The 14,899-nt window shown below is 46.0% G+C and overlaps 1 protein-coding gene across 2 annotated transcripts; it reads right to left on the bottom strand.

Annotated features, from left to right (window-relative positions):
* Positions 1-8,176: 8,176 nt before the first annotated feature.
* LOC119434806 (innexin inx2) lies at positions 8,177-13,285 on the bottom strand. 2 transcript variants are annotated; one of them, XR_007464592.1, is made up of 3 exons: positions 11,435-13,285; positions 9,236-10,017; positions 8,177-9,169 (listed from the first exon to the last, which is right to left on the bottom strand). XR_007464592.1 is itself a non-coding variant. In XM_037701863.2 (2 exons), the coding sequence occupies exons 1-2, from the start codon at positions 12,367-12,369 to the stop codon at positions 9,786-9,788; spliced, it is 1,167 nt and encodes a 388-aa protein (XP_037557791.1). In that variant the 5' UTR covers positions 12,370-13,285; the 3' UTR covers positions 8,177-9,785. The 2 variants fall into 2 exon arrangements, 1 of the variants encoding a protein (XP_037557791.1); XM_037701863.2 differs by having other exon boundaries at positions 8,177-10,017.
* Positions 13,286-14,899: the final 1,614 nt, after the last annotated feature.

Genomic DNA, 14,899 nt, shown 5'->3' with positions numbered 1-14,899 from the left:
TTGAATAAGGGTGTAAATCTGTCTACAACTCAGATCCTCACACCCAAAAGAGTGTAAAGCAGTGAGTTAGACACATTTACAACGAACGTTATTCACTTTCAGGGTGTAAGTAGGCGTAATTGGGTGTGGATTTAGACATATTTGCAGACTTATTCACTTTTAAGGGTGCCAATTGTTTTACACTGATATGGGTCACATATGGGTCCCAAATTTCAGCAGATAACCCACGAACGTTGCGAGCACGGAGATTATTCCACCGTGGTTACGAACTACAGTGACGGCACCACCACGAGGACAATACAATACTTTCGGTTCACTTTCTGGAATTTTCCCGCTAAATTTAGCGGGTAAATAGGGTAAAAGGTGTTGCAATTGCCCGTAAATATACACAACGCTCCAGCTGCCACCATTTTGCTATGGTGTCATATATAAATCTAATGTCGAAACGCACAAGCAATTAACATACATGATCTCAATGCAGACGGCGTGGATTAGAAACATATGCAGCCACCAGTTGACTATATATACTGCACAAAACGTTTTTACTTGGCAAATTTAGGTGCCAAAAACGGCGCTCCCGGTAGTTTTGTGAGGTCATAAATACACTGCTGCCAGAGTGCGGATAAAGGGGTCTATATACCGGGTGTTTCAGCGAACACTTTCAAAACATTTTAATTAAAGGTTGCCTATGGCAGATAGCCCAATTCTAGTTCATGAGCTGGTCTACTCGAAGATGCGGACATTACATGCAAAAAAAAATCGAAATGCATAATCGACTAATTAACAAAAATACACTAATTAAGTTTTTAACTAACTACCCTATGGCCCATGTTGCAATTTGCAAACTCTAGCCGTGGAGTTCGCAAGGCGGATCCCCACTTGGAACGAATTCTCAGGATGACAACAGTTTCGACATATTATAGTTCCTGAACTTTGCGGAGAAATGCATTGGCGTTATAGTTACTTTTGCGCTTCAATGCATAAAACGACGTTTTGTTAATAAAGTAACTGGAACGCCAATACATATTTCTGCGCAAAGTTCGGGAAATAATATCTCGAAAGTGGGTGTCATCCTGGGAATTCGTTCAAAGTGGATCCGCCTTGCGAACTCCACGGCTAGAATTTGCAAATTGCAGTATGGGCCATAGGGTAGTTAGTTAAAAACACCTAACTAGTGTATTTTTGTTAATTAGTTGATTATGCATTTCCATTCCTTGTGCATGTAATGTCCGCCTCCTCGAGTAGACCAGCTGATGAACTAGAATTGGGCTATCTGCCATATAGACAACCTTTAAAATGTTTTGAAAGTGTTCGCTGAACCACATTGTAAATACAAAGCGTCAATATTCAAGTGTGAAAATTCTTACCTTGGTCGCCCTTTCATGTGTCTCAGCATGACTCGCAAGTGCACCGCCTCCCTGGCGCCTTCACGAAGAGTGTTCTTGGGGGCCGTTGGTTGCTTCGCAAATGTGACATGCACGCGGAGCCTTTTCCGATGGACAGCGCTCTCCCTTAGCTGCGCCGCCCAGCCGTTAATCGTCACGGGCGATTTCGACGTTGCGAAATATTATAATTGCTTTAGCCACAACGTGCAAGCCTTCGTCGCCCCACAGTATATATATATTTTTCAAGAACAACCGCGCCGTGACCGGAAACGGTAAATGATTCGGTCATCAAATCCCAGTGTATCGGGCACACAGCTAGGCGTTTCCAAGAGCAAAGCCTGCACTGTACATGCTATATCCTTACGTCACAAACACAAAGTACCACAGCGGGCAAGCAGTTCGGTGCAGCACAGTTTCACGTCAAGGACAATTAAGACAAGTGTGTTCAACTTGACGACGTGTGGAGAAACTGTAACCGCACCGTCATTAGAAGGACAACTCCCTTGAATCGAACGCATAAGCAAGCCATGCAGATCTACAACCAAATATCAACGTTACGTTTAGGCTTATATACTTATCGGCTGGTAAAGTAGGGGATCGTTAATTATTTATACATCTACTCAGTCAAGCTACTTTCACTCCGATGTCAGCGCCTGGTAGAAATAGCCGCGTGGTCGAGAACCCCGCTGCACCTAACACATTCGTTAAACGGAGATCGGAGGTCACGTGACCGTTAACTGCTGCGCGAGCGACATCTACGGACGGGCGGCGGAACAAGAATGAATCTGGAAGCCAAGCGGGCGTGTAACAAATCATCGACGTGCGCGGCGACGGTAGTGATTACGGTGTGCGGTAATTGAACGTCGTCCGAGCGCTATACGCAGGCTTAACGATTCGTAGCACGTGCTTATGTATAGTACAACTCGCTATTACAGGCTCAGTGAGGCGTGACGTGTTTTATAGTGCAATACGGAAGCATCCTCGCGAACGATGGAGCGCCTCGAATTAATTGAAGCTGCCCGCGCTTGCTCACCGATCGGCCACACCCCAAAAAAACAGATCAAGGTCGGTCGGGAGTTTTGTGAAGTTAGGAGGAACGTGTTCGTTCGGCCTGCGAGGCATTTTTACACGTTTTTTCTTCATCTGCTCCTTTTGTTTGCGAATGTGCGGACCACGGTACGGCGTAAATATTTCGAAGAGGAAGCGATGTGCTGACATGAATTCAAAGTGTGAGAGGTCGTGGCTGCAGTTAAGTATAAAGCGACGAAAACTCGCCTGACGGATTACCGATGAAAACTAAACACTTTGCTTAATTTTGGAAGTTTGGGCAGTGCCGCTGCTTTTCGAGGACAGTAATTATATTGCGAACTGAAAAAAAGAAAGAAAGAAAAGTTAGGGAAATGTGCAGTCACTCTTGGACGTATATAGCACGAGTATATTGCCTCTATCTCTGTTTTTTGCGATATTTGAATTATCTAACAGCAGTCAGTGTATACCTATATTCAGGACCCAGACTGATGATGTAACTTTATAACCACATATATACTATATAACTTTATTCTTTGAAAATAATTAATTGTCGATGAACACACGGGAGGAAATCGTTTGTCCAACTTAGAAACTCGGGAAGCCTTCCCGATTTTGGTGCACTGTACTCAAGTGTCTCCATCACTGTTTCTTCGAGTGCTATTCTGACCAGTGGTGTCACCAGAATTTTGCTCGGGGGGGGGGGGGGGGGGGGATTAGCACGCACGTCACCGGCAACGGGAGGGTGAGGGGGCTGCTGGACTGGCTGTATATACTAACACAGAAAGCTAGGGGCGTAAGTGCCCCTGCAGTGGGCCACCATTTGACATTGTCAAATTCTGGCATGTTGCCCAATTCTCCATCTTGTCACCTTTGATTGGCGTTGTACTCCGGCAGCAACTGAGTATTGTGCGGCCGCGCGCGCTATCTTGAAAGCGATTTGCGTTGGGGGCAGAGTCTATAGGCAGAGTAGGTGGGCCGCCGGCTCCTAGCTTTGCGTGTGCTGTGTTCTCGCCGCTCAGTTTGCGTTCAAGCGATAGACAGCACGAAGTCACTTCAATCGGGTGCAGCGCACGGCAGAAAAAGAGGTTGCCGTATACGCGAACATATAAGCGTGATCGTGCCCGTAAGGTCGATCCCGTGTATCGGCAACGGCATGCAGTCCGTGAAAGTGTGAGTGTGTGCGTGTAATCAACGGCTACATGATCTAAAATAAAGGCTATGCAACTTAACGAAATGTGTCTTCATTCAACTACAACGGTCACAAAATACAATCCTAAACAAGTCATCAAATCACATATGCATCGCATCGGGTCGCTCAGCATTTCTTGGGTTCGTAGCGTGGTCGTTAATTGGCTTTGGACTTTGATTCAGTTTGCATGGGCGAAAGCTTCGCGTTCAACCATCTTTCTTTAAGAAAGGGGCTTGGATTTTTAGCCAAGCCAAGGTTACTTCTCGAAAGCTAAGCGACGCTTTTACATGTGACAGTGACATTCAGTTCTGCGTTTTGCTGTATCCACGCGTGCGCTTTTGATTTCCGGAGCATGTCGTGTCGGGAAGACCTGAGTGATCCGGAATAAAGGATTTTAGTGAACATGCGTGCTCAGAAGTTCGCGCATATGTGCGCCCATTGAGGGACGTGAGCGCCGCTCGTTAGCTAGGTGGACTTTTTTTTTTTTTTCACCTCGTTATACGCGTATAATAAAGCTGAAAAGCCTAATAATATACGAACTGCAATCTATCACTATAAATCATGGTCGTTTCATTTACATCAACGTTTCACAACACATTCTGGCCAGTTGCTAACCTGCAGGGCTCATATAAGCAGTTACACTTTTCGAAACCAAGAACTTCGGTGTATGCCATGTTGTCGGACGGAAATTCGTAGAAAAGTGATCCTCTATACTTTGCCACGAGTTCTGAACACAATAAGAGCCGACAATGTTGTAGAAAGTTGCAGCCTACGAGATATAACTACCATTTTTTTGTGATTTTAAAATTTCAGTCGACAGTTATATGTGTCTTTCTATATAGGGTGTCCCACGTAACTTGATCCAAACATTAAAAAATATGCAAATTCCACGTAGCTGGACAGAATTGTTTGCAGTCGCTTGGAGATACTCTAATTATTTTTTTTGCATTCGGTCTAATTACATCATTAGTCCTGATTAATTATTCAACTTCTCAAATATTATAATTAGATGAAAAGTGTCAATGAGAAAATTGTAGAGCACCACGAAAAATTCCCGATACAGTTTCCAGTTTCCTATTGCTCAATGCGTGCTACCTAAAAGTGTTTTTCCCAGCGTGACAGAAGGCCGCGAATACACGGAAAATTGCCGCGCGACTGGCCGCTCGAGGCACTTTGCGTGTATTCGCGTGCTTCTTTCGCGCTAGGAAAAACATATTTATGTAGCACGTATTGAGCAACAGAAAGCTGTATCGGGAGTTTTATCGGAAACACCTCCCACTTAATTACACCACACACACACAAAATCACAGTTTTGATTCACGAGCAAAGTAGTTCGAAATGCTTTTGCATTGAGACCCGGGGCCAATGGTACATATGCGTCCTACTTTTTGAAAGGCCACTTAGTGTCAGTGGAACAAATACGTCCCACTTAAAAAAAAAGTGAATGGCTTGGTGAAAAGAAGGGAAATTTGCTGTAAATTATTTCCAAGCACCTCATTTACTTACACCACGCAAGAAATTTCAGGATTTTTCCAAGAAATATACGCTGTCCTGCAGATGGATAGAAGCTTCAGAGTGGTAGAAATGTGGAACTATTTTCACGACATTTAGTAAGTAATACTGCACAGAGAAAAATAACGCATGGCGAGAAGAATGTTGTGTCGAAATATCTGTCGTGCCCCTCTTCTGTCCGTGTGTTAAAGCACGTTATTACTCTCAAAATAAGAAGCTAGTATGTGCAAGCTAAAACGTGAATGTCAAATGCCTGAAAGTTCATTACCAGCTGTTCGGGCTCGTAGTGACTCTTCGCTTAGATGCACCTGCATGGGGACACGAATGCCGAAGTGACAACGTTCTTACAAACGACTTACTTGCGAGAAAAATTTTGAGGTAACAATGTAAAACCACGTTGATCGCGGGCGAAGATCAATCGATTGCTTATAGTTACTTGCCTGATTCGAAATGTGGTAGTTATACCTATGGCCACGTTTATTTTTGAGCTTCTCAGGATAGAAAAACCTAAAAGGCCATTAGAGAGAGAGAGAGATAGAAAAAAAAAGAAAAAGTTTTGTGAGCAGAAGACGTGAAACAGCTTAAGGTTGCGAAAAAAAAGATATGCTTGAATCGATAGGAGAGGAAAAAAAATCAAGGATTCAATCATTCGAAAAGTATAGCAAAAAGAAAGAAAATTCAATAGCGAAACATTTTATTGTCTGAATAGGTACGTAGGTAACGCTGTGCGCCACTCTGTACAAAATACCGACACTATTAACATGACACCTATCGGTGCCAAATGTAACTCTGATTGCAATTATCCAAATAAGGCAGAGGTTCGCACTAAGATGGAGACCATGTGATCAACAGGGGTCGAACAAGAGATGTATAAAATTCATATTAGCAGTGTTCGGAGAATTAAGGCTTCTTGCCAATTACCAATTAATATATGTACGATTGTGATTTATCCTTTTAATATATTCAATTAACCTACAAAATTCCTTAACTCCTTTTTCTTTTCCTACTACCAGCAGGTTCATGACATATTCCCCGTAGTGGGTTGAGCCATAGCACCTGGAACCCACTGACCGACCGACCGATCTGATGCTAACGCTTCGACGAGGAGACTTAAAGACAAGTCCCATTGTCGGAAGAGAGAGAGAGAAAACAACCTTACTTATACCATATTAAAGGGAAAGGGGCTGCGAGAAGAAGGCGAGGGAAGTTATCCTACTCGCGGTAGGCCTCCTCTATCATCTCAGACCACCTCAGGATAGCTTCCCGAAGTTCGGCGTTGCAGCTGCGCATAGCACCTCCCACAGATCCCGACTACTGAAAGTCGGCTCCAGATAGCATCCTGCTCCAATCGCATCGTGCTAAATTGTCTGTACTTATTGGAATCATTGAAAGATATTTTTTTAACTTTCCTGCTACTTTTCGATTGCCTTTTACATTCCGATACAGCGCGCTCAGCTACCCTCTCGTGTTGCGAAGCACACTTTATAGACGCTCTTTGCACGTATGTACATATTTTACATACTTTTGTGTGCGTACGGACAATTTTCAGAAATAAAGAACACGCACGTAAATAATCGCACAGCGTTGCTCTAAATAAGCATATACATTTATTAGTGCATTTCAGCTACGGATTGCGATGGCAAATAACTAAACAAGTACTGTACTCTTGCCTTGTGCCTTTATGCCCTCATTTTGAAAAGCTGCGTCCGCTTCGCGGGAGAATATAAACCGTGTCACTGCGTCGTTCTTTTATTTCTTGTCACTTTTTGATTTTTATCGTTTTATTTTGCGGTGCGCTCTCGCACATCGCTGATAATGAAAGCTTTGAATATGAACCAACATATTCGAGAGTCACGAGTTTGCAGTTTTAGACGTACTACTATAAGACCAATAGGGAAGGGTAAAAAAAAGCGAAGCTTCGAAATTTCCAGGGCCACGTTAGAGGGTAACGAAATCTTGGACAGCGCCTCCTTGCAAACTTTTACGTTTCAATTACGAGGATGTGCATCAAGAAATCGCTTGCAATAAATATACATTTTGGTTGCTACAAAGAAAAAAAAAAACTAAATAACGCCGCCATTACCGCTTGCCGGAAATGACGCACAACCTGCCAGCGCTGGTTCTCGGTGTGATGTCACTCCGAGATGAGGCCGTCCCCGAGGTGCGCTGGAACTCTGGGATGCGGCGTGCCCGAGATTTGCGTTACATCCGTCAGCCAGCAGGTGCGCGCGTCATGCATCTGCTTAGATATACCATTCGAAGGCTGGCAATCCGAAGATTAGACAATTACCAGCTCTGCAGCTTCGTAACGATTAATTCGCTTGCAATAAATATACATTACATTTATAACCAAATTAGTCACAGTGAAATTTCGTTGCAATGGTCCTTTAAACAGCAACTTCTCGTTGAACTTCCCAAATTTTCGTCTTGTGCCGATGTAAAGGTTGTCCTCATATTATGTGTTGGCAGCAGTGGCGTAACCAGGGCGTGGCACATGAGGCACGTGCCCACCCTCCCCTCTCCCCCGGAAATTTATGTGTTAGTATCATTGCATTCTACCGGTGTTAACATATGGGGCAGAAACTTGGAGGTTAACAGAGAAGCTCGAGAACAAGTTAAGGACCGCACAAAGAGCGATGGAACGAAAACTCTTAGGAGTAACGTTAAGAGACAGAAAGAGATCAGTGTGGATCAGAGAACAAACGGGGATAGCCGATATTCTGGTTGACATTAATCGGAAGAAATGGAACTGGGCAGGCCATGTAATGCGTAGGATGGATAACCGGTGTACCATTAGGGTTACAGAATGCATACCAAGAGAAGGGAAGCGCAGTCTAGGACGGCAGAAAACCAGGTGGTATGATGAAGTTAGGAAATTCGCAGGCGCAAGTTGGAATAGCGCAAGACAGGGGTAATTGGAGATCGCAGGGAGAGGCCTTCGTCCTGCAGTGGACATAAATATAGGCTGATGATGATGACGACGTATGCGGCCTATCTCAGCCCCCCTGCCCCTCCCTAGTTAAACGATTGCCCCTCCCCCCCTCAAAAAAAATTTCCTGGTTACATCAAGTGTTGGCAGTGGTGACGGCACTAAATTACTGAGTAATGCAAAGATTTTCCGTTTATATCGAACCTGAAGGGGATCACAAAAAAGTTCGATATATAGATAATTCGATATATCAAATAAAACGTTTATACAAAAAGTTTCGAGGGGATTGTACTGCTGTTCGTTATACACAATAATTCGTTATATCCAGGTTCCACTGTATTTGCTCCTGATGCATCACTGAAGCGGGCTGCGCACATCCTAATGAACACTGCCACCGAATGTTTAAGGTGTCCGGCCACTCACCAGCTCTCCATCCGTTTACCTCGCGGAAGCAGCAGATTCACCGACCAAAAGCACACGCGCTAAAACAAAATTCGTTAATGCGTCCAACAGAATCCATCACAGATAGTCCATGCGCGCTCAGTCGGAAAGTGAGGCAAAACAGCGTTGGTTACGCGTAGGCACCGGTTGCTGCGTTGTCAAGCGTACTGAAAGTCACGACGTCAGCTTGATCGTCAAATCAATCAATCAAACAAACAAACAAACAAACAAACAAACAAACAAACAAACAAACAAACAAACAAACAAACAAACAAACAAACAAACAAACAAACAAACAAACAAACAAACAAACAAACAAACAACTTGCGCTGTGTTCTGCGAAAGCAGGCTCCTTGATGAGTGTGCGAGGCAACCATTGACAGGCTGTGTACTGTTGGTCAACTTCCTGTGACAATGAAAGGAAAGCTACGAAATGGATAAATGCTCCTGAAAATAGGTCCGCAGTCTCATTCTCGTTCGTTTATGCTTGGGAACAGAAAACATAAACAACCCTTGTACTACATCACTTATATGAGCACGTAAAATACACCCCTGATTGCCAAATATCAGTTTTATGTCTTCGCTTTACGCTTCCGCGTTTTAGCAAATCCGAAACCGTCGCAAATAGCAAGCGACGCTGATTAGGTATTTGCTCCGAGAAACCGAAACATAATTATACTACACCTAACTGTAGACTACAGCTAAAGTACCTAAGTTAACTCAATGCCGAAATAGAAAGCGCTGTCAAACTCCGCCGGGCTGTATTTAGCGCTGGAACACATCGGCAGAAGCTCCGCCCTTGTATATCTTTCCCCTCATTGCCATATAAGATATTCTGCGAGTTTAGTCGGTTGTTCATGACTAGGTTAAAGACCGGTGCTCTTGGAAAACATGTACACGGAAAATGAGGACACACGTATACACAGCGCTTTGTGTCTGCGTCCTTACTTTCTGTGACCGTGCTGTCAAACCACGGTGCTTTTACTGATACTGCTTTACTAAGGCAGTACACTACAAGTAAGCAAATTTACACTCTTAAGGACTCCATAAGGGTGTATATTGGTCTATAACTCCCAAACTTGCACCCTTCCGGGTGCAGGCGTGTAAGTTGCTTTCACTTATACTGCTTTACTAAGGCAGTACACTGTAAACTAATTTACACTCTTAAGGATTCTGAAGGGTGTAACTTGGTCTATAACTCCCACGCTTGCACCATTCCGGGTGTGGGGGTGCAAGTTAGACACCGGTTTACACTTTTTTTGCATCATTAAGGGTGTAAATTAGTTTACAGTGTATACAATCAAACGTCCTGCACTGGGACCAAGCCATATTTCATTTTCGCGGTGTCTTGGTCGCCAGCAGTCAAGGTGCGGTGGCTGGGCTCTTCCCGGAGATGTTCAGCCAATTCCGCGATGACCTGGGCGAAGGTCCGCGCCTCCACGTTCTGGCCCATCATGTAGAGAAGGAACCAGTCACCCAGGGAGCCACTGTCCAGGACTTCGCGAAGGTCTTTCGCCGGAACCATGTGAAACCTGAAGCAAGTGGATTCACTAGGGTGAGAAAATGCATAGAAGACAGGGAAAACTGACCATCTTGTAAATTAATATGGGTGTCGCTTAGCAGAGTTGCATCTCGTAACCAAGAAAGTAGTTTCAGGCAATTTAGATTCCTCGGGGCGTTTTATGAAACATTTTGTTTCTCTGCAAATTTTAACATGAACTGAAAAGACTTACACGGGGAACAAGCAATTAACACGTCCACACACGACTGCAGTCGAAGAAACCTACGTTTTTGTTACTGAATTTCGTAAATGCACGTAAGTCGGTGGCAGTTATTACAGGAAAATAAGAAGGCATGTGCCAAACTGACTACAGGCTTGTTAAATTTTGATCGGATTTCTTTGGACTGCAGAAAGCTAAAGAAATTTTGTGGTTCAATGTTGACTGTGTTGCTTTACTGAAGTCATGTAAGAATACAGTTAATTTTGTGCTTCAATGCACAAAGCGACGTTTTGTCAACAAACTAACTGGAACGCCAATGCATTTCTCCGCAAAGTTCGGGAATTAATATCTCGAAACTGGTGTCATCGCGAGAATTCGTTCCAAGTGGATCTGCCTTGCGAATTCCACGGCTACAAGTTGTGAATTGCAACATGGGCCATCAGGTAATTAGTTAAAAACTTAATTAGTGAATTTTTGTTAATTATTCGATTATGCATTTCAATTTCTTGTGCAAGTAATTACCGCCTCTTCGAGTAGACCAGCTCATGAATTAGAATTGTGCTATCTGCCCCAGGCTACCTTTAAGAATTTTTGAAAGTGTTCGCTGAAACAACCTGTATATATACCAGATAAAACCGATTCTGGGTCCGCGTAAATATACGCAGTGAAGTATATATATTACTGGACGGAGCTATGGCGCTCCCGTCTACGGGAGTTGCGAACATAGCGGTACAGTGAGCATGCGAATAATGGGTATAGTAGTGTATGGATTAGGCTAATGCATTGTCCCTTTGGCTTCAAACTACTTAGTGACTTTGTGAATTGATCATTTCCAACAAAATAGTGTGTTAAAAGTGCATCGACTCGCAATGACTATGTATGCACGCTGAGACTTATTACCTTGCTGCATTTAGACTACTATTATAAGCGCCACGAGAATGTCTGAAGTCACAAGCATGAAGATCAAACAAATCCATTTACCACCCATCACTCCCATGGTATCCGCACGATCGCAGCGCCTGAGATGCCTCTAGCGATTTTGTAAAGAACCCTCTGCCTAAAACAAGGCCTCAGAAATCGTAACCTCGGAGGCCATGCCTAAAAGCACACCACCGAGCTTCCTAAAACGGGGTGCTGTGCATTGGAAGGGGCTGTTGTTGAAGCACACGGTGAAAAAGAAACACGCTTGTATAAAGTTAACCGAGTCCGATGTACTTCCTTTACTGACCTGTAGTGAAGAGCCCGCGACCTCAGGGCTCGGCTGCAGGCCAGCACCGTCCTCTGGATGACAACGACCCCCGTGAGCGCCGCCAGAACGACGAACCAGAACCAGAGGAACACGTAGATCTTCTCGTTGACGATGTTGAGCGGCAGCACGCACACAGCGTCGTGAGTCTCGACGTTGCCAGACGAGCCAAACTTGTGGAAGTGACACTTGGCCACGCGAGGAAACACCCGCACCATGGGGTCCACCCTGTCCTCGTAGTCCTCGTCGCGGGTCACGAAGCTCAGGACCTCGACGCCGTACGTGAGGAACTCGCCGTCCAGGAACAGGTCGATGAAGAAGAGCTGGCACACCACGTTGAACAGCGCCATGGCTTCGCACGCGAAGTACTTCCAGGCGTACGAGTCCTGCGAGCCGAGGTTCGACAGGAGGTAGCGAACCAGCAGGTCGGTCCTCTGCCGCTTGACGTCGGGCTCGAGTACGACGTGATACTCGAGACTCTGGACGAGCGTCTTGAGCCTCCCGCCTTCCCACGCCTTCCAGAGCCAGCGGGGGATGTAGAAGCACAGAGCCTGCAAGAAGAGCATCAGGCAGACCCACTGGTAGTACTTGTGGTACTTGACGTCGGCGCGGTCGGTCAAGTCGGCGCCGTTTCCGACTCCCGGATAGACTATGCGCTTGCCGTCGGCGTTGGAAAACAGACTCTTGATGCTGTACGTGGCGTGGATCCAGCAGTAGACGTTGATGACCCCGGCTGGAACGCCGGAAGAGCGGTCACACTCGATGGGGTCGCCGACGTACTGCTTCGTGGTGACCAGAACGGCAAACGCGACGAGCACGAGTACGGTTAGTTGGTGGTGGAGCCGAAAGACGAAGCAGTCGATGCTGACCCTGGGGATGCTGAGTAGCTTCTTGAGGTTGCCCAGGATGTGCAACATGGCTGTTTATTTCGACGTACGGTAAGTAGATCGAAGCTGTGACAAGCGGTGGTATACTCGTATGCGAAATGTTTGTGAAGTGCTAGGTGAAGTGAATTGTTGTCTATGCAATTTGCAGTTGGCAAAATACTATTCTCAGTTGGACATTATATACGACCTGCTTTTGGCAGCGCGCCTCTACGCTACACTCAGTGTTAAGAGGCAAGCGAGGAAGATCCGTGACAGTTCTCGCAAAAGATGGCCGCCGCTAGACGCAGAACACGCGAGCACGTGGCCTGGAAGCTCACCAAGATGAATCGCTGAAGGAAGCTTTATGAAAAGCACCCGTATGGAAAGAAGCCGTTGTGTAAACCTTCGTGATTCTCTGAGGGCACAAACAAGGCGCATAACATAAATAACGAAATGGGAGCCCGCTTTTTTTTTTCGCTGAAGACCCTACATCACTGTATCGGACAATCGAGGAAATCTGCACATGGGATTGAAGAATGAAAGCCGTCGTAAGTATCACCGAATCAACAAAACACAGCCCGCGCGCTTTTGTGAATCTGGACTTAAAACGCAGAGAAGCAGCCGCACGTCGTTACAGACAGAGTCATCTGGCCACGACTTGATCGGTCAAGGGAAATCAAACGTCTGACCTTGCCGGCGCTCCCGATCCCGGCTCATTCCGACGAGTTCAATCGATCGTTCTTGATCGCTGCCCACCACTAGCGCATGGCGGAAGGTCAGCACCGTTTGCACTGGATTCAGCACATGGATTTGCAGCGGCAGCCAGGGTCTTTGGTCCCCGTTTAGAAAGGTTCCGCAAGAGTGGTTCGCCCACAAAACTGCGGCGCTCGCTGCTGGCGCAGCCGATGTAAATGACTAAGTGCTTGCGCCGTGCATCTGCAGGCTTGTCCCGCGCCCTTGCCACCGTAAAGCCAGCTGTGGCAAGTGATCAGCTCCCTCTTGCCTCCATAACGCATGGCGCTGCACCTGCGAAAGCACACCGCCTGCACGCGACGCCGTGGCGGCAGTTTTCCGTTCACGGTCGGGGCAACAAATGAAAGTATATACCGTATACCCATTTATGCAAGACTCGCACTTCTGCGTCTGGAAGTTCAACTTCAAACGCAAAGTCTGCAGACTTTGCATTTCTAACAATAACGCGGTTACTGTTGAAAAATAAGAATATTCATTTGCATAACAACTATATAGGTTTTACTGTTAGCTACTGGAAGAGGGGCTCAAATTGACATATACACAGACGAAGGGGACAGGACGAGTGCTATACTACAGATGATAATGTTATTAAAATGTTGATTTGTGCCCCTCTTCTAATAGCTATGCGTCACCAACTAGCCCAACAAGAATCACTCTTAGGTTTAACTGCATGGACCTCGTGTCTCCTGTCGATCGGTGCATCTTACAATATCCTATAGGGTGCAAGCTACGGGAACATCCTATGGGGCCCCCTAATGCTTTCCAACGTTTATATTAGATCCGAGCGTCCACCACAAGTGCTGAACGTCCAAAGGACAACCAGCGGATGCCACTTTTTGACCCTTTTGAGTATTTGCTTAGCTTTCTTTTTTTTTTTTCCGGAAAGGGGGGGGGGGGGGGGGGGTCGTCTGTTTTTTTGGCTCTTCCGCCAACTTTTCGTGGACGGGTGCAGGTCGAGTAATCTGGGTTAGTGCCTGTGACAGGTGCAGTCTACCAGGGAAACTCCCGTAGACTGCGTAATCAAAGGTGGCCACTATAGCGCGCCCATCCTGACGCCAGTGCGGCATGTGTCCTCACAAGGGCTTTAAAGTGGTTTGCAATGCGGGTCAACCACGTAGGCAGTGCGACTTACAATTACACCTACAATTAAGCCTCGTAGCATAAACTGACGGAGCTAACCAATAACCTTGCCGCAGCAGCATGTCTCAGCAGGTCTCCTGGGAAGTATATCGCTGGACAAATCGTCCTCCGACGGCCTCGCCCAATCTTCCCTCTCTTTCTCTCCCGCAATGTTTGCATTTTTAGGCGGCGGGTGCATGCTTTACACGAGCAAATGCGGCAGTTGGCTGAGAGCGCGGGAAGCATTTCTCGCTTCGCGTACGCAGAAGTTTGCAAAAGAGATGCGCCCACCGCAGCTGCCGATGCCATGACGCGGCGTGGCGCACCAGGAGGTTCGGGCCCTCGATCTTTTGCTCTTTTGCGCAGGCTGCAGACTTCCGTCGCCGCGATATATATCCGCCGTCGAAATGTCATCCTCGCCGTGTCGCGGAAACGCTGATGGATGAAATTCAGTTCTTGGAAAAAAAAAAATGAAAAGATTTATGGGCGCCATTTCACTCTCGTGGGCGCAGCATGAGCCAGACATTGAAGAAACACCAAAGAGAAGCTCTAAATCTGCTTAGGCAGGTGTTGTTCCAAAACCATATTTTCGTTGATTCTGTATAGAAAACGGCCGTGGATTACCGAAGGAGAGAACAAAGGCCAAAGTTCGTATTTTGTTACGAGCCGCTGCAGCGGCTCAATAAAGAGTTTTAGATTAGGGGACGCA

The sequence above is a fragment of the Dermacentor silvarum genome, unplaced genomic scaffold (assembly GCF_013339745.2).
Source record: "Dermacentor silvarum isolate Dsil-2018 unplaced genomic scaffold, BIME_Dsil_1.4 Seq25, whole genome shotgun sequence".
In the NCBI taxonomy this organism is placed as follows: Eukaryota; Metazoa; Arthropoda; class Arachnida; order Ixodida; family Ixodidae; genus Dermacentor; species Dermacentor silvarum.
Note: the sequence above shows the minus strand (reverse complement) of the source record. Positions and strands in the feature narration are given on the sequence as shown.

Excerpts from the sequence above, each read along its gene's own strand:
- LOC119434806 (XM_037701863.2), bottom strand. The coding sequence starts at position 12,369 with ATGTTGCACATCCTGGGCAACCTCAAGAAGCTACTCAGCATCCCCAGG. Across the intron at positions 10,018-11,434 it reads TCGCGGGCTCTTCACTACAG|GTTTCACATGGTTCCGGCGA; the intron begins GTCAGTAAAGGA and ends CACTTGCTTCAG.